Here is a 19,810-nt window from a genome sequence, read left to right as displayed (position 1 = left end):
TTTAGAAAAGCTAGGTATGATAGCTCTTTAGAGAAAATTGAATGGAGACTGAAAGGAGCACATTTTTCTCAGCAGTTTGTGGAACCTATGTTAAAAACTGCCTATATATTAGGGCATACAGACCTCAAACTCAAATGAAGAAAGACAGGAATAGTAAATGCATTTTTTCAGATCATGATGCAATAAAAATCACATGCAATAAAAAGCTAGGGGTAAATAGACCAAAAATTAATTGGAAACTAAATAATCTAAGCCTAAAGAATGAATGGGGAAACAACCAATCATAGATTGGATTTCATCGGTTTTTTTCTCTCAAAATGAGACCCACATTTATGGCAAATAGTTTTTAAAGAATGAAAGTATTGTTATATTCCATAAACATTGTGAACATACTTCACCTAGGTTATAGAGCTAAATGCTTTATTCTTGATGCTTTCTCTTCATCTTAATTTGCACATGGAAAGAGAACTATCCTTAATCTATGGAATAGAAATGGAATGGTATGAAAGAAACATTTATGCTTTGTGTCATAGTAGTCTGAATGTGCTAGTCATATATATATATATATATATGTATGTATGTATGTATGTATACATATATATATTTTTCCCCCTAAGGCAATTGAGGTTAAGTGAGTTGCCTAGGGTCACATAGTTAGGAAGTATTAAGTGACTGAGATCGTATTTGAACTCAGTTCCTCCTGACTTCAGAGCCAGTGCTCTACCCACTGTGCTACCTAGCTAACCCATGTGCTACTCATATTAAGTCCTTTAGAAATATTATCTAATTTGACCCTAACAACCAAACTAAGAAATAGATGCTATTATGATCTCTGTATTAGGTGAAAGATTTGAGCTTAAATGACTTGCCTAGGGTTATTATTATCCTTCATTCTCAAAGAGGACCCAAATGGCATCACTATGTTAGAGTTGAATTACAGTATGTCCAACTGTGACTGATCAGACCAATACAAGTTTGGACTGCTCTACCACAGATTGGTAACAAATAGAACTGATAAACATTTGGGATCTTGCATTTCTTCCAAGCTACTTCAATTCTGGTTTTTTTGTTTTGTTTTGTTTTGTTTGCTTTTTTGGTGAGGGCATGCCATGCTGGGTGGTCCTGGACTAGTATCTCCCATGTGGGGCAATCAATTCTAAAGTTTTTAAGAGAGATCTTGAGTAGATCCTTGTACCATTTTTTCTGATCACCATGTGAGCACTTGCCCTGTGGCAAGTGTATATTTGGTATTTGAGCAATGTAGCCAGTCCAACTGAATTGTGTTCTCTACAATAGTTTGAATGCTTGGCAGTTTAGTTTTAGAAAGGATCTCAGAGTCTGGTATCTTATCCTGCCAAGTGATCTTCAGAATCTTGTCTAAGGCTGGATTTGAACTTAGGTTTTCCTGGATCTAGGCAATACTTTATCCATTGTACCACCTAAGTGGAATAGAACAAACTCTGGAAATGAAGTAACTAAATCTGGATTCAAGTCCTACAAGTAACACTAACTGTGTGTCCTTGGGGAAACCATTTAATATCATTGAGACCCAATTCCTCATTTATAAAATAAAGATGATAAGCCCTTTAAAATTCCACAAAAATTTTTATGAGGAAAGAGCTTTGTATGTGAACAGCAGTTATTAATATTATATTTGGATCTCCCATATCCTAAACCATCACCTAGATCTTTATTCCAATATCTATATCCACCCAAAAGTTAATCATCTAGTCCTATCACTATAGACATTTGAATTTGTTGCTGTTGTTTTATAAAGCCTTATATATATAATGAAACTTTGATCTCTATTATTAGATTTCTCCTTAAACCTCCATAAGAAGTAAATAAGTCTAACCTATATTATGTTTGTGTCATATTATCTTCAAGTCACCTCATTGTTTTTCTTCTCTTTACTATTGTTCTTTAGTTTAAAATTTAAAGAGTCTTGAAATGGTTGCATAGACAAATAATTTTTCCCCAGATGATAAAGAACCATTTCTTTTAAACCATTGGAAAACTCTTGGTCATAGCTTTTAAAAGCTTACTTTCTCAAAAAGTTTCAATCTTCTTCCTTGCTAAACTTCCTTGCAGAGAACAAAGGTTTACAAAGGAATAAGGGGACTAAAACATAACCCCAAAGAATATGTGATCAACTAATGGAGAAGATAGAGAGCTGGGACTTCTTTCCACCCTGCCCACATTAGCTAGTTATAAGGTTGTTTCTAAAACATCAATTATCCCCTCAAAGCCCCTTTATTTTAATTCATCTCACTTCTGGGAAATCTTTGATCCCTATTTGAACTTAACTTGTGATTCTCAGAAAGTCATAACCTAACAGGGATCTGAACAACTTCAACATCAACTGTGCAGTTACAGTTAGCAAAATTTCCATCCCTGCCTGCCCACATCTTACTTCCCAGTCACTTTATAACTATTCTTTAGAAAGACTCACCCTTAGAGAGCAAACTTTCTACCACAAGATACTGCTCAGTGAGTATTAATATTTTCAATGAGGCCAAAATGCAGTGGGGATGCATGCATCAAGAATAAGTAAAATAAAAAAGTTGACAGCTATTTCATCTTTATGTCACCCTTTTAAATTTTATTTATTTTGTCCCCTGACAAAGAAAACTCCATTTTTAAGGTTTATATTATCTGAAATCAATTCGTTTAGCTGTGTGCCATGGAAACATCCTGAATGTTTTTTTTTTTCCTTTGTGACTAAGTATAGCACTTGTATAATAAATCATATCTACATTTTTAATTGGAAAAAATTTTCTCTATTTTGTATATGTTTTCTAATACATGTTAGTAGAATAGTACTAGTATAATTTATAAACAAAGATACATATGTGGAAGGTCTATGCTCAGAAACTTCTTACTTATGGACATGAAATGCTGCACTAGAGCACTAACAAATAGTGAAACTATTTCATGCTTTCCAGATTAAAAACCAAAAGAAAACTCAGAAAGACTATAAATACACTTCCTTCATTCGAAGAAAATTAAAGACAGAGAGATTCAGGAACTTTATTCAAGTTATATAGGTAATAAGTGTTTGTGTTATGATTTGAACATGGGTCCTTTGACTTCATGTCAGGTGCTTCTAACAAATTTTCATTCTATCTTAGTCAACCAGGAGTAGCCCAATAGGAGTGTCAACTAAATTGGAAATCATCTCAGAAGGAAAGTACCTGAATAAAAGGAATCAGGAAGAGCCTCCCAAAGACGGTGAAATTTTACCTGGGACTTAAGGGAAGCCAGAAAAAAACAGAAAGTAGAGATGAAGAAGGAGAGCATTCAAGGCAAGAAGGATAGCATTTCTTGCATCTGGAGATAAAACTGATAAATAGAAATATGTGTAGAATAATTTTACAAATATATACCTATTTGTGGCCAATGATAGCCATTTCTGGGGAAGAATAATGGGAAAGAAGAAAAAATAGGAAAAAACAAAATGTGCATGTTGTATATTTTAAAGGAATAGTAAGTTGTACATAATAGATTTGTAGTTCCATGTGCAAATGTCTTTTTTATGAAAAAGTTTGTTTTATTCCATAAATTAAAAATAAAAATAAATTTTAAAAAACTGGAAAGGAAAGAAAGAGACCAATTACAAAGGACTTTGAACACAAAATAGAGGATTTTTTATTTGAACTTGGAGGAGAATGGAAGTCAGTGGAATTTATTGAATAGGAGAAAATGATAAGATCTGTGCTTTAAGAAGACTTGATAGCTAAAGGAGAAAATAGATTAAAGTCCAGAGAGATTTGTGACTAAAAGACCTCCCTTATTCTTTACTATAATTTTAACAGAGAATGAATGATGTTAGGAATATAAAGGAAATTGACAAGGAAAAATGGGTAGCATGTGAGGAGTTCTAGATTACTAATGAACTAGGTAATCAGTCCCTAAAAAACTGAGAATTAACTATAGAGTCAATATGTGACCTAATATATGGTAGGAAACTAAAAGATACTATGATGAAGGAGGGTACAAAAGGAGGGAGAATTGGAAGAAATTTGTATCTCAAAAATTATTTTTAAAATATTAAAAATTGCTGTTAGATATATAATTGAGAAAAATTAAATAAATACATTCTTCAAAAAAAAGTCTTCTCTCCTAAGAAGAAAATTCCCATGGCTTTCTGGACCCTTTTCATTTCTGAATAGCTTTGCATAAAAATATGATAGTAAAAGATATTTTTGTAGTTCATTTTAAAGATACCAGAATATCAGGAAACAAAACTTTCTTCTCTAGAGAAAGAAATGTAATCTTTTGGTCAGCTCCCCAAAGAACATTTGAGAGAATGCATCTCACTTTTTCATAGAGGTAAAGGCCAATGGATTATAAAACATTGCATCTACTCTGAGGCTTTGTTGTTCTGTTGGTTAATTTTGCCTGTCTGTCCCTTTAATTTCTTTTTATTTATTTTTTCATTCTTTATTACAGAGAAAGGTTTTCAAGGATATAGGACAAGTGGGAAGGATGAACTATTTTTTAAATAAAAGAATTGTAAAAATAAAAAAAAAATTCTTAAAGGTGGTTAGCTATAAAAGAATGTGTTTTAGACCAATCTATCTAGGAGGAATAATGAAAATGGAAATATCCCATATCCACTTAGGATACATTCACTGGAAATTATTTATGTCTGAATTCTGTTGCAAAGAATGACTCCTTTAGTTGATACCAGAATTCTTTCTACTTATCAAAGGATCTCTTTCACCTAGCTCTATCTACTTTGTCCAGCACAGGAAAAACTACATCTAATCTTTTATTTTACTGACTGTTGAGTATATAATGTATTTTTAAGCTCCCATCCTTCTTTAGGTTACATTAAGAGGAAGACCTAGTTGAAGAGAAATAATTTTTGAGAACAAATATTGAAAAAAATAACTGCTAGACCTCTCCAACTTATGATGTGTGTTGATTCTAGCAGATCCAGATTTTGAATGAACTTTTTCCTGAAGCTATTATTGAATGGCTTCAGTCTTTGCCCTTAAGAAACAAGTGAAATCTACTAATTTTTGGTTCATTTATTAAGAACCCATCCTTGTTGGGCTTGGGGATGAGGAAACAAAGGGAAAAAAAGAAATGGGAAGAAGCTTGCTGAATTTGGGGTCAAGGACCTGGGTACACATCCTAGTTTTAATTTTTTAAAGGTTTCTGACCTTTAGCAAATCCCTTGACCATTCTAAGCCTCAATCTACAAAATGATGAAGTTGGAATAGCTAATCTCTGAATTCTCTTCCAGCTCAAAATCTCTGAAATTTTATATTAATTATTTTCAGTTTGCATAAATTTCTAGCTTGCAGTTATTATTGTTTAATAAGACAAATTTTAGCATGTGTGATATCTTGATAACCTCAATGTGCCATTTATTTTTTTCATTTATCTTTAATTTTATCTCCTTTAACTGACTGACTGCTATCTGAAACAGTATTCTTAGATACATAGCATAGCACTTCTCTAATTTCAAAGTCCTCTAGATTGTGAGAATTTAATTATGGCAGGTACTCAAATTATAGTTCACAGTATAGTTATCCCTTCCACATCAAAGATTAAAGATGTGGAACCCCACAATCTGGAAAATCTGCATAAAACTGGCACTCTCTTCCTATCAGAGAAGTCTAACTTTTTTTCTTTTTCTTTTTCTTTTATGGGGTATTTATAGTACCTTATTATAAAATTTGGATTAAGTATTTGGTCATAAGTGCTGTGTCATCTGCTGGTCTTCAGTGTGTCATCTCTGACTTCCACAAAATATCCCCAAAATTCCCATTTAATTTCTTATGTCAACCCACAATATATTGAATCCATGATGGGAAACATCATAATGTGGAAAAGATAACTGTACATTTAACTCTTTTTAATTCCTAGGTATTAGAAAGTTTCAAAATAATGGACTATAGTCTGTTGCTGGGAATCCACATATTGGATCATTCACTAAAAGAAAAAGAAGGGGAGAGCACACAGAATGTACCTGATGCTAAGCGGCCTGGGATACAAAAAGTCCTCTATTCAACAGCCATGGAATCTATCCAAGGCCCGGGGAAATCTGGAGATTCTGTAATCACCCAGAGCACTAATACGTAAGTATTAGTGTTTAAGCATTAATGCTTAAATATTAAGAGAGTAATAGTTTGAAATAAAAGAAACCTCAATCTATCCCATACCTTGAAAAAAAAAAATTCTCACACAGACAACCAATGGGAAGCCATCCAGCTTTTGCTTTGACAATGAATCTACTGCTCCAGTGAAGGAACCCGGTATCTCCCTGGGTAAGGTCTTCCCTCTTTGAATTGCTCTGATCATAAGGAAATTTTCTTCCTATCAAGCCTTGAGTTTCTTCTTTAAAATTTCTCCTCATGGTTCCTAGCAGTGCCTTCTGGGAGCAGGGGGAACAAGTTTAATCCATTTCCCATAAAGTCATCTTTGACATACTTAAAGGATAAAGAATTATTAACTCAAATATCCCTCTTAGACATATAACTGGGGACATAGTAGGTAGAGAACTGGACCTGGAATCAGGAAGACTTCATTTACAGTTTGACCTCAGGTATTTACTAGCTAGATGACTGTGAACAAGTCACTTAGTTTCTGTCTGCCTCAGTTTTCTTATCTGTAAAGTGGTTATAATAACTGCACATAACTCCCAAGGTTGTGAGGCTAAAATGAAATAATAAATATTTGTTAACTCCTTTTAAGCCATAGACCATGACAAACATGCTATTCGTTATTCTTAGTCCTGTAACAGATTTCTTATGATTTTGATTATGTAAATAAATATTGGTATTTATTCACCTAGGAAATAAAATTAATACAGTAATAATTTTTTCAGCTTAACAATAAATAAATGAGTTACAGCTTTCCTGGTTATAGTTATCAACCTGCTTTTTGTGTGGAAGGATACAATTTCTAAAAATTAACTCAAAGTCTTTGAAGAGTTTTGTTGTTGTCCTTTAGTACCAACTATTTACATCAAAGAAGATCACTTGAGAGTAGGAAATGATAACTTTGATTTGTTATCTATCATCTAAAAGCCTGACAGTCATTGTGGTTGTAATTCAAAGTCTATTTTCAACACTTTAGGGATTCTCTTTAGTAATATTAAAATGGCAGATGGAGTTTCTGGCCTCAGCCAGATATGATAGTAACTTTGGTATTTCTTTACATCTATAAAATATGTATTTGCTAACAGAAACAAAGTAAAGATCTGAAATCAGTTGCATACCTCTATACACATATATGATTTAAACATGGGGGGGTCATAATTTTAAAAACCAGTCTCCTCTGGCCTCAATTGTATAGCTTCTAGATTTCTTGATTATTGACCAGATCATAGACATATACAGCTATTAAAAATTCTCCACATTCCAAATCATTTTTCTAGCCTTTTATTTATTTTTAAATGAACAAACTTTACTATGTTCAAAGTACCAGAGAGATATCAAAGCTGATATATAGATTTGAGTGTTCTGTGTGGAAATAATTAAATCCATAGAAGTAGATGTGCTATTGCTAAAAAAAAGGATGAGAAACAAGGCATAAAGAGGGCGGTAGGATGATATAATGCAGTTGGACATAAAAAGATCGATGAGAATTCAGTCTTCAGTCTTGCTGAAGAGAGAATGAGAAAGATAATTGCCACAGAAAACAAGGGAAGTGATAATATATAAGAGGAGTTGGGTAGTAACTGTGTCAACTATAGAGGGCCAAAAGAGCATGAAGGATGATGAAAAGAGACAAATTCTACAAATCTAATTTATCATTCCCAGATGATCCTTTATAGTTGGCCACATCATTTATACTGGAATCAGTCTCTGGACTGACTGAGATACAGGATCACCCCTGGAGCAACCTTAAATTTCAGTACATCTTTTAAAAAGATCAAGGGAAAAACCATATCCTCTTTATTTCTCATTATTCTAAAAGATTGGTTATAAAATTCTATTTAATAAACATTCATGGCAATTTCAATGAATAAAGCAATGTGTTCTACCTTGAACAAGATAGAAAGGCAAACAAAATAGAAAATAGTATACATGAGAGGGGATACAATAAGATCTTAATGGGAACTGAATTATGAAGACTCTAGAATAGGAAAAAATAAGGAATTTTAATTTAATTTAATTTAATAGCCAGTAGAGTGTTGTTGAAGGGTGATATGACCTGATCTATCCATTTAGTGTATTTACCTAATAGGGGATTGAAAGGAGAAGAAACTAGAAGCAGAGAAAACAGTAGGCGGTTGTTAAACTGGCTACCAAATTTATTGTACTTTCAATAGTTGCAGACCATATGATAGTTTTAGGGACAGCTAGATGTCACAGTGGATAGAGTACTCCTGGAGTCAGGAGGAACTAAGTTCAAATCTAGCCTCAGACATTTAACTATTTTAAATGTAGCTATGTTACTCTGGAGAAGTCACTTAACCCCAAAAACAAAAAACAATAATGATTATTTTAAAACATTTTAGCCTATGATACATAATGAAATATTTTCTCTTTTCATCAACAGAATGGGAGGGATTCCAGCTAAAAGTCATAAAGGAGAAAAGCTACTATTATTTATGGGCATTATTGATATTCTCCAATCATATAGGTAAGGAGAGGTGGTTTTTTTGTTTTTATTTTAAACCTTTGCAATATTTGTAAATTAGTCAAAATACTATTCTGAAATGTCATTATTTCTAATATTTTTTTAAATTTTGTTGCTTAGGTTAATGAAGAAATTAGAACATTCCTGGAAAGCACTTGTTTATGATGGGGTAAGCTACTTGTATATATTGTTAATATTTTTTGATTACTCTGTGCTCCCAATTTACTTTATATAAGAATCTGAGAGCTAAAACCATGAGTCACTGGCTTCTATGGAGAGAAGACAGGAAAGCTTCTGCAAACTTTAAGTGGGTAAATCACAGATTTAAATCTACACAACATAGCCAAAAGAAAATCGAGATTGTCAAATACACAATATTCAATATGGTAGGCTTGAAAATGCTGAGCTCTGGACCTGGCCTTTATTTGATGAATATTGTCAGTAAAACCTAAAACAGAGAAAGGAAAAAATAGATTTTATTTATAGACAAGAATAGGAAAAATGAAATTCTTTCAAATAACATAAGTTAACATTCTACTTTCCCATATCAAACTTCCTATTACAAAATTCTTTTTTTTTTTTTTTTTTTTTTTTTTTTTAGCACAGAAGTATTTATGCTAAGCACAATCTTGAGGGTTAAAGAGAAAATGGGATCATGCAAATTGAGCATCTGGTGCTTTTTTTTTTTTGTATTCTTTTTTTTTTGGGGGGGGGAGAAAGGGGGAAGTGACAAAACAAACAGGATTAAGTATCTGAAGCCAGATTGATACTCAGGTCCTCTGGACTGCAGAGCTAGTACTCTACGCACTGTATCACCTAGCTGCCCCATTGTTTGTTTGTTTTAATTCTTTAACAATTACTAGTAGTAAAGAATCTTAGGATAATTATAGACTTATAGCACATCAGAACTGAAAAGAGACTTGAATGTTGTCTATTCAAATTTCCTTATTTAACTATGGAGGAAACTGAAGGCCAGCGAGAAATGAAGATTCTTCCTCAAGCTGGTTTTTTGGCAGGATTTTTCAGTCATATCTTATTCTTTGTTACCCCATTTGGGGGCCAATTTGAACTCAGGAAGAGGAGTCTTCCTCACTTCAAGCTCTTCATTCTGTTATGTTGCCATGCTGCCTTAAATCCATCCATCTATGAGTTAACACCTCTTTAGGTGTTAGACTCCTAGGACAGGACTCTTTCTTCTTTACCATATAAATTGTCTCAGGATATCCAATTCTTCCTGTGCAACAAGAAATCGAGTTCTACACACATATATTGTATCTAGAATATACTGTAATATATTTAACATGTATAAGACTGCCTGCCATCTGGGGGAGGGGGTTGGGGGAGGAAGGGAAAAAATCTGAATAGAAGTAAGTGCAAGGGATAATGTTGTAAAAAATTACCCATGCATATGTACTGTCAAAAAAAAAGTTATAATTATGAAATAAAATAAAAATTAAATTAAAAATAAATAAATAAATTGTCTCAGGATGACAAAAGACAAATTTTAATCTGCTGTTTCTACCACAGAAAAGCTAGACATAGCATAATTGCTAGAGAGACCATGCTAATCATGTCTTATCACACAAGTGTAGATAGATGTGAGGCAAAGTCAACTATTATTACAATGAAATGTTTAATCATTGACTACAGTGACTTATGAACCCATCTTCCCTTATCTCAAATGAGTTGTACAGATAAATTTAAACCCAAATAAGTCATGTAACTATGGAATTAGGATTTTTATTGTTTGAGTAACATTTATTTTCCCTCAATTTCAAATCCAGTTGATTTCTAACTAGAATTGTCTTTCACTGATATTGCTTGTGATGATAAAGTTTGATATTTTATTTTTATGCATAAATGAGACTCTTCCTTCAAAAGGTAACATCTACCCTCTTAAGTTTTTTTCTATTATGAATAACAATTAAACTTGTTCTCTATTAAGCAATAGAAGCCCTCTTGTGCAAGGACATTTATTTTTTCTTTCTATCCCTTGGCAGAATGTATAAAATCATCTTCAAACAAAATCTAGGAATAATGTAAACTGTCATAGGCAATATTTGATTTATTGCTTTCCTTGGCTTACTAGACAAGCCTTGTAGACAGAAACATGGATCATGGAAAACATAGTTATCACAATTTTCTCAAGATTCTTCCCACATGCCTTTTTTTTTAATATATTTCTGTGCTTAGATTGTCCTTAGAATGGAACTGAATTACCTGACAAGTAATTATGCAATATCTATCTTGTCTTTCCAGGATACTGTTTCAGTTCACAGACCAAGTTTTTATGCAGATAGGTTTTTAAAGTTCATGGATTCCAGAGTTTTCAAAAAAACTCAAGGTAAGCATCTGATTAGTATTTTATTAGCATTTTATTGTTTTTATTAACATTGCCCTAAAAAACTGAAGAAGACATCTTTAGGGCTTTGTTACGAATGTAACAATGTCTTTGTTAGTCTTTGTTATGAATGAATAATGAATAGAGTGAATGAAAAAAGTTAATCACATACCAGGTATTGTGACTGTGTTAGTCACCTGGATATCTTAGAATCAACCAGAGTCAGGATAAGCAAAAGTCTTTATTCTTGGTCTTTTGGGGTCATAGTCAAGGGATTCGATATTTTAAGTGCATCTGCTCAGTTCTAGCCCTTTACAACCATTAGTAGAAATCCATTTGTCCTTCTTCCCTTTTATCCCTTGCCTTGCCTTTTCCTACACCAGCAGAATAGGCTACCAGTTTTTAACTTGTTCTCCTACCTTCCCACTAATTAGTCTCTTTGTCTCTATTTTCTTTCAACTAATATCACTTATTTTACACAGCTACTTCCTTATTATCTCACTTTTTGAGAAAGCTGATATGATCCTAGCTAACCATTATATTTTGAAACCTTGGAAGTGCTAGATTGGAAGATTACGGAATTTGTTAATTTTAACAGAGGAATTTTTAAGTATAAGATGTTCAGGAAGGGAATAAATATACCACATTTATAAGTCAAATTAGAGAATTTGTGTATATTTAAAGAAATGGGATTGAGGAAGACCAAGGCAAGTATAATTATGAACAATGTTAGAGAACAGCTTGAGATTTCATTTGTATAGAGAACTTTCCAGTGAGGAACTTTGTATTCATGTTCTGGCAAGAAAAAATTCCTTTTCTATGATAATTTTTTCAGGTTTGGGGAACTCTCTGAGAGTTCCCCAAATCTGAAAAAAATTAAGCTATTCTATATAGCAGAAAGATTTGTTTCTACTGTGCCTCTCAAAGTTCAGATTATCAAAATCAGTGTCACAAGGATAATGAAAGTTACTCCAAAATGAAAGTCCTCAGAGGAGCTCATCAATAGAAAAGATAGGCTAGTATGAAGGAAGGATGTTCCAGGATAACAGCCAGGGCTCTGTTCCAAAGCTCATCAAACTTCTTCCATTTCTAATCATTTTAGCATGGTTTCTTTCATTTCCTCAGACATTGAGGAAAATTTAGAGCAAGAAAGCAAAGTCTAGAAAATAAAAAACAGAGCCAGATGATTGAAAAGCATAAAAGGAATCCATAATATAAAATATATGTGTATATAAACATATTACCAAATGGGGGGACTTTATATGTATGGATGTATAGCCTTTAAGAAGACAATCTAAAACAATAGCATTATCACCTTAGACAAGTTCCAGTTTCCTTAAACCTCAGTTTCCCTTATCTGTAAAATAAGTATAATATATATTTATAAATAATGTTTAGCTGTAAATCCCTATATTATCCAAGTGAGCAAATTCATTTAAGTGATTAGGAAAATCTCTGCCTGGCATGTAGAGGTAGAGTTCAAATGTAAAGATGAGCAAATATAACCCAAAAGCCAGACTGGATTGATATTAGCAACACCAAAATCCCAAAAGGATGAAATAATCAGGAAAATCAAGTACACAAGCAAAGAGTCAGATCAGGAGATTAATTCTAGATCAGAAACCAAAAAGTTAGAAAACTTGACTGGGCCAAGTTCAGTTGAGAATAGAGTGCTAGACCTAAAGTCAGGAAGATCATTGTAGATAATGCTATTATTTGTTATGGTCTGTCTTCTTAGAGGTTATACATCCATACATATATACTCACACACAGGAAGAGTTGAAATTCAGCCTCAGATACTTACTAGCTGTATGACCCTGAGCAAGTCTCTTAATCACTGTCTACCTTAGTTTACTGATAAAACAGTTGTAAAGAGATTTGCTAACTTTAAAACACTAAAAGCTTTTTATTATTATTATTACATTCTTGGTACCCTACCCTGCAACAGGGTAGCCAGAAGCAACCATTATTACTAACTTAGCTATACCAGCAAAAAAAAAAAAAAAATATATATATATATATATATATATAAACAAAACAACATATAAATGTGGGTTGTATTATTTTTTAGAAAAGACAAATTGAAAGATGAGCCCTGTCAACTTAAAATTTGCCATAATGAGGAAGGGAAAGGATGACTCTCAGCTGATCACAATGTATTCTATGTTCACAGTTTATACATTTCTATATTTTGCAATAAGGATTTTGAATTAAGATTACTTAAGAGACTTTCAAGCTTTTTTTTTTTCTTCTCTAAACTAGAAAACTGATCTCCTTTCTCACTTTGTATACCCCAGAGTACTCCCTCATTTAAGCTCTTACAAATTGATTTTTTGAAGAAACTCAGTGGACAGCATAATCTGAGTGGTGAGGGTACAAGACTAAATAACAATTGTTCTAAATGAAATGATTATCAGGTTGTCCTTTGTGAAAACTTCTACAGAAGACATATAGATGAAGCTTAAAGAAGCTTCAACTTCCTTTCTTTATTCATCTCCTCCAGGGAAATTATCTTAAAATATTAAGTACTAAACAAAATCATGCCAAAATGAAGAATGACTATAAATACAGTGTGATCCAGTCTGGATATTTTTTGCACAGGACTTTTTGCCAGGTGAATTCATAGATAGGATCCAATGCAGTTCACTAGATGATAGTTTGAGTACTTTTTTGTCAATTCATTTCTCCAACACATTTTTGAAGTTCAACATTATTAAGGAGGTAAAGATCAGAAGTGAATTATGTTTTTCACAAAATCGACTCAGCATAGACCAAGGAGACTCCACTTCTATGGGAAGTCACTGAAGGAGAGCAGGAGCTTAAAGTAATTTGGTTTAAGTTAAATAGTATTATTGTGAGATTGGATATTGACATGTTCTGAAAATTCCTGAGCCAGGTTTATATGACCACTGGGGTCATGAGAACTTGACATTCTTCACCATCTGAACTTAGCAATCCATTAGACAGATGTTTATGACAACAATCAAATGCTCTACCCCCAAAAAAAGCAATTCTTTAAAAAGTTATATAGAGGGGAGGATTCTGGGAAGATGGCGGAATAGGTTGCTAAATTTCAGGCTCTCCCGATTTCCCCCATAAATAGAATGAATTTGCACCTCAGAAGGAACATAGACTGGTGAAAAATCAAGACTTAGGGCAGAACTGGGATCCTCCTAATACAAGTGAAGATCTGAAATAAGACCCTGGCTACAGATTAACCTGTCTGTAGTGCAAACACCACAGGCTAACTCTTGAAAAATGTCAAGTGAGAACCTCTCAGGCTAGCTAGGTGTGGCTGGAGCCTCCTCCGGCAAGGAAAAGACTTTCACTTCCCAGACTGTTGAGTTGGGATCTGAATCTAGGATGACTGAGTGAACCTTTACTAATTAGGAACATTAGGCCCAACAGTGCTGCTGAGACTGGACCCTAGGTGAGAAAGAACCAGCACCTGGTCAGTGCAGAGGCAGTGGGGCAGGAACGCTGTTGACTACAGTCACTTGAGGATGGTATAGCTCTTGGTTTGGGGTTCCTAGTCAGAGAGAAGAGCTGAAGGAAAGCTTGAGGTACCATTCCCCCACCCCACAGTGCTTATAGGCGTTTATACTAATACCTCATTTAAAAAAAAAAAAAAAAAAAAAGAATCAACAAAGAAGAAAAAACCCCACTATTGAAACATGTTATGAGAATAGGGAAGACCAGGATTCATCTTCAGAGGGAGATACTGAAATAAAAAAAAAAAAGCTTCTGCTCTAAAGAGTAATATGAAATGGTCAAAGAGAATTTATAAAAGAACTCAAAAAAAGAATTTGAAAGTCAAATGAGAGACGTTGAGGAAAAACTTTTTTTAAAAAAACCATCCAAGAAAAACAAGATTATGAAAAAAAGTTAACCAACTAGAAAAGGAAGTACAAAGTCTGAAAGATGAAAATAATGCTTTAAAAATGAAAATCAAGCAAGGAAAAGCTAATAAAGCTATGAGAGAAGAAGAAATAACAAAAAAGATTATAAAGAATGAGAAAATAAAACAGAATGTGAAACATTTTATAAGGAAAATGACAGATCTGGAGACTAGATCAAGAAGAAAAAATTAAGAATAATTGGACTACTAGAAAAGCTGTTAATAAAAGGAGAACCTTGACACAACAATGCAGGAAATAATCCAAATAAATTGTCCTGGAGTGAAAGCACATGAAGGGGAAGTAGAAATAAGAAAAATCCACCGATGACCACCATCATATCTAGCAAAATTTTCTGTAATTTTGAATGAGAAAAAAAATGGACATTCAACAAGTTTGTAGATTTTCAGGACTTTCTATCAACCAAACCCAAACTCAATAGAAAATTAAATACATAAGAGCCAAGATGAAAAATCAATTTTATAGAATTCAATATGGACAAACTATTTAAATGTGATCAAATTGTTTATGATGTTTTTAATGTATAAAATGTATACTATATGTTTAAGATTCACATCAACAATATGGTAGCTCAAAAGAGAGTGACAAAGTTAAGAACAATTTACAAGAACGTAAAGAAAAATGGACATTCATGAAAACAATGTCTTGATCTGGTCATTTGTTGTTATATATTTTGAATCCTTTTGTATTCCTTTTCTGTATTTCTGTATTTTTTTTACTCTGTTTTTCAAATAAAATAATTTTTAAAAAAAAAAGCTATGTAGATATCACAAGTTATAATCAGTTAAATCAAAATTAGTGTCACAAGGATAATGAAAGTTACTCCAAAATGGAAGTCCTCAGAGGAGCTCATCAATAGAAAAGATAGGCTAGTATGAAGGAAGGATGTTCCAGGATAAGGCAGCCCCAGACATTGAGGAAAATTTAGAGCAAGAAAGCAAAGTCTAGAAAATAAAAAACAGAGCCAGATGATTGAAAAGCATATAAGGAATCCATAATATAAAATATATGTGTATATAAACATATTACCAAGTGGGGTAATTGAAGTATAATGTATTGAAGAGAAATGCTTATGTAACTATATATTTTTCCATATATATGGAAATGAAGATTTTAGCTTCAAAAAAAAGTTACATAGAATGAAAATTTCAATCAAATCAAACTTTATACCCTTTGATACAAAGATCTCACTACAGAACACAAGCTTAAGGAGGTTAGAGCTAGAAATCAAGGCCCCCATATAAGCCACAATATGTTTTGTAGTAATACAGAACTGAAAACAAAGAGGGTGCAAATCACTTGAGAAATGGCTGTGCAAACTGTGGTTTATGAATAAAAGCATATTATTGTCCCTTAAGAAATGATGAATATGAGGATTCAGAAGAAAAAATGGGAAAAATGTATGAATTGTTACAGAACAAAGTTAATGCATATATATATATATATATATATATATATATATATATATATATATTTTTTTTTTTTTTCCCCTTGAGGCAATTGTGGTTAAGTGACTCACCCAGGGCCACACAGTTAGGAAATGTTAAGTGTCTGAGGCCACATTTGAACTCAGGGCTGGTGCTCTATCCACTGCACCACTAGCTGTCCCAATACATATATTTTAACATATTTAACATGTATTGGACTACCTGCCATCTAGGGGAAGAGGTGGAGGGAAGGAGGTGGAGGGAAGGAGGGGATAATGTGGAACAGATGGCTTTGCAAGGGTCATTGTTGAAAAATTACCCATGTATATGTTTTGTAAATAAAAAGCTTTAATAAATATATATATATATATAAACATTAAAAAAGAACAGAGTTAATAGAATCAGAACAGACACAGTGACTACAATAGCATATCCCCAAAAAAATTCATTCAGTAGAAATAAGGCAAATGGCATAATTCCAATGGCCAATTATGGCTCCCAAAAACAAATGATGAAATGTATTTCTATCTTTCCTCTGGTAATTACCTCTATTATCTTGTTAAAGTCACTTAATATCCTTAGGGTCTCAGTTTCCTCATCTGTAAAGTGAAAGAGGTTGACTAGCAAAATCCCAAGGTCCATTCTGACTCTGGGTATAGGATCCTATGGTGTTAGTATAAAAGTAGGAATGATACATGTTCTCTCAGATATTAGTATTTGATCACTCAGTTTTGCTTAACACTTTTTTTTCCTTTGTATAAGGGAAGTAGGAAAGGAACATGAACATGGTATAAAAAACAAAAATGTTAAATTTTTTTAATGGGTATGCAAATGGTGAATAAAGGTTTTTATGAGTTCCTAAATCCTTCACTTACCTTTGCAAACTTGTTACAAAGTACCTCTCTTTAAACATTCTATATTCTAGCTACATTGGCTTGTTTATTGTTCTTTATATGTAACACTGTATCTTTCATCCTTTGTCCTGACTGTCTCTCATGTCTAGAATTTACCTTCCTACACTTAAAATTCTTAGTTTCCTTTGACACCCAAGTACCACCTTCCCCATGAAATTGTATTGTTCCCCTTAGCTGCTGGTACATTCCTTTAAAAAATTACTGTTTCTATATATTCCTTTATATTTACCTGCATGTTTTTACTGATAAAATGTAAGCTCCTTAAAAGAAAGAATTGTCAAGCTTTGTTTTTGTATTCCCATCATCCAAAAAAATTCTTGGCTCAAAAATGTTTGTTGATTGATAGATTGGTTGATTAAATATGCATGTCAGAAAATCACTTTGTCTTTTCACAGCCTACAAAATTAAAGCTGAAAAAAACCTTAGAAGCCAACTATTTCAACCTCTTCATTCCTCATTTTATAGAATAGAAAACTGAGCCTCAGAGAGTTTAGCTACCTTATCCAAGTTTATTCATGTTGTAAATAGAAGAACTGACATTAGGACCCAGATCCTCTGACTCTTGATCGTGCTATATTCAACGCTGTAATATATAAAATAAATATACTGATTTGATACCCCTCAGAGATGACTAAAATACTAAACTAAAAATAGATAAGTATTTTATTTTCTTTTTCTCTTCTAGCTTTGAAGTGCTCACCTTCTAAGAGAAGATGTAATTCTATTGCTGCCTTAAAGGCTACATCACAAGAAATCATATCTTCTGTGAGCCAGGAATGGAAAAATGAAAAACAGGATTTGCTTACTGAAGGGCAGAGCTATAGCAGCCTTGATGAAGAAGGTAATATAGACTAACTTCAGATCTAGTGGCTATGAAAATATGCTCATTCACACCTGTAAGAATTGTTAGTGTTAGATTTTTGTTGTTGTTTAGTCTTCATAGATTATACCTCATAACACTGATCTTTGATACAAGCTAAATCATACCAAATTAAAATGCCTCTCAGTTCACCTGCTTTCCTTCCCCCCAATAATGAACCATCTACAAAAATCAATATCAATTATATATATTGTATTTCTGATAGTCTGGTTGTCTCAATGTGTATTTCTTAGAAGAATATATTTGGTAATCTACTAAATACTCAAACACTTAAGTTTAAATGAGTCCATGGTTTCATGGATATGAATGTATGAATGTTCATTTTCTAGAAATATATATATATATATATATATATCACCATCCATCCATGTTTCCCACACAATTCATTTCTTTAATTTTCTAGTTTTTAATGAACTTGAAAAAGTCAGCAAATGTAAATATTACCCTATACAAAGAACAAAAAAAGAGGATTGTGAAAACCTGAAATTTTATTTTTTATTTTGTTTTAATTTTAATAGTATTTTATTTTTCCAAATACATACAAAGATAGTGTCAATATTCACTTTTGCAAAACTTTGCATTCCAAATTTTTCTTCCTCTCTTTCCTCTCTCCCCTCCCCAAAACAGTAAGCAATCCAACATAAGTTAAACATGTACATCAATCTCTATTTTGTATAGCTTGTTTTGAAATATGTTAAATTGTCTCTGCCCCCTTGTGAACTTTTTTCTTCTATGCATTTTAAATATTTCATAGATCTGCTTTTCTTCCTTTTCTTCTTTTTTTCATGTTCTATTCCTAAACATTTTCTCCCTGGCATTCTCCATATAAGATCTCACCTAATGAAGATCTTCATTTAGATTAGAGATTGTCCATCTATTTTTACGTCATGGACCCTTTTTGCAGTATGCTGAAGCCTGTGGATTTCTTTTCAGAATATTATTTTTAAAGCATAAAATATATAATATAAATATAATATTTCTAACATAAATGATATAAGTATATTATAATGTAAAGATATATATAATATATAAAGTACAATTATATAAATAAATAATATATAAATTTATAATTTATATATAAATAATGTTAAAATATAAAAATTTTATATAAATACAAATAAATATATGTATAAAATATAAATGTATAATATAAATAATATATAAGGTTACAAAGGAATTTAATTATGTCATCATAAAATTAGTAAAATGTAAAACACACACATACACATTTGGATCCATCCTCCCTCCTCTCCCCCCAAGTTAAAAACTTCTGCTCTCTAAATGGTTTTACATTTTGTGAGTTACCAGGGTAAATACCAGTCAAGCTGTCCATCAGTATTTCACTCTTAATAAATCAGCATAGCTTATTTTTATAGAGTGATTTTAAGATTTACAAAACTATTTATATACATTACCTCATTTACTCTTCGCTACAAATCTAAAAGATATATACTGCTCTTATTGTGTGGATTATTATTTTATTATTCTTTGGAGGAACCTACCTCTTCTTTCAGGTTCTGACTCCCTCTCTCTACCAGATGACCTAAGATATTGGGATTTGTTCTTCTGGACTTAACACAGCTTATTAAGTGCTTGAAATAGAATTTAAAATGAGATGTTCCTGAGTCCAAGTATAGTCCTCTATTTATTGTACCTCAGATTCCTGGATGATATCCTTCTACCACTTATTTCTTGCATACATGAACATTAGGCATACTATCACTCATATT

The 19,810-nt window shown here is 32.5% G+C and overlaps 1 protein-coding gene across 1 annotated transcript in view; it reads left to right on the top strand.

Annotated features, from left to right (window-relative positions):
• Positions 1 to 19,810, top strand: part of PIP5K1B (phosphatidylinositol-4-phosphate 5-kinase type 1 beta) — a 338,341-nt gene that overhangs the window by 252,928 nt on the left and 65,603 nt on the right. The window contains exons 8-12 of the mRNA XM_074280732.1: positions 5,881 to 6,092; positions 8,521 to 8,604; positions 8,722 to 8,770; positions 10,861 to 10,945; positions 17,886 to 18,041. Coding sequence (XP_074136833.1) covers positions 5,881 to 6,092; positions 8,521 to 8,604; positions 8,722 to 8,770; positions 10,861 to 10,945; positions 17,886 to 18,041 — 586 coding nt within the window. The remainder of the gene's footprint in view (positions 1 to 5,880; positions 6,093 to 8,520; positions 8,605 to 8,721; positions 8,771 to 10,860; positions 10,946 to 17,885; positions 18,042 to 19,810) is intronic.

This window comes from Sminthopsis crassicaudata, chromosome 1 (assembly GCF_048593235.1).
Source record: "Sminthopsis crassicaudata isolate SCR6 chromosome 1, ASM4859323v1, whole genome shotgun sequence".
Taxonomy (NCBI): Eukaryota; Metazoa; Chordata; class Mammalia; order Dasyuromorphia; family Dasyuridae; genus Sminthopsis; species Sminthopsis crassicaudata.
Note: the sequence above shows the minus strand (reverse complement) of the source record. Positions and strands in the feature narration are given on the sequence as shown.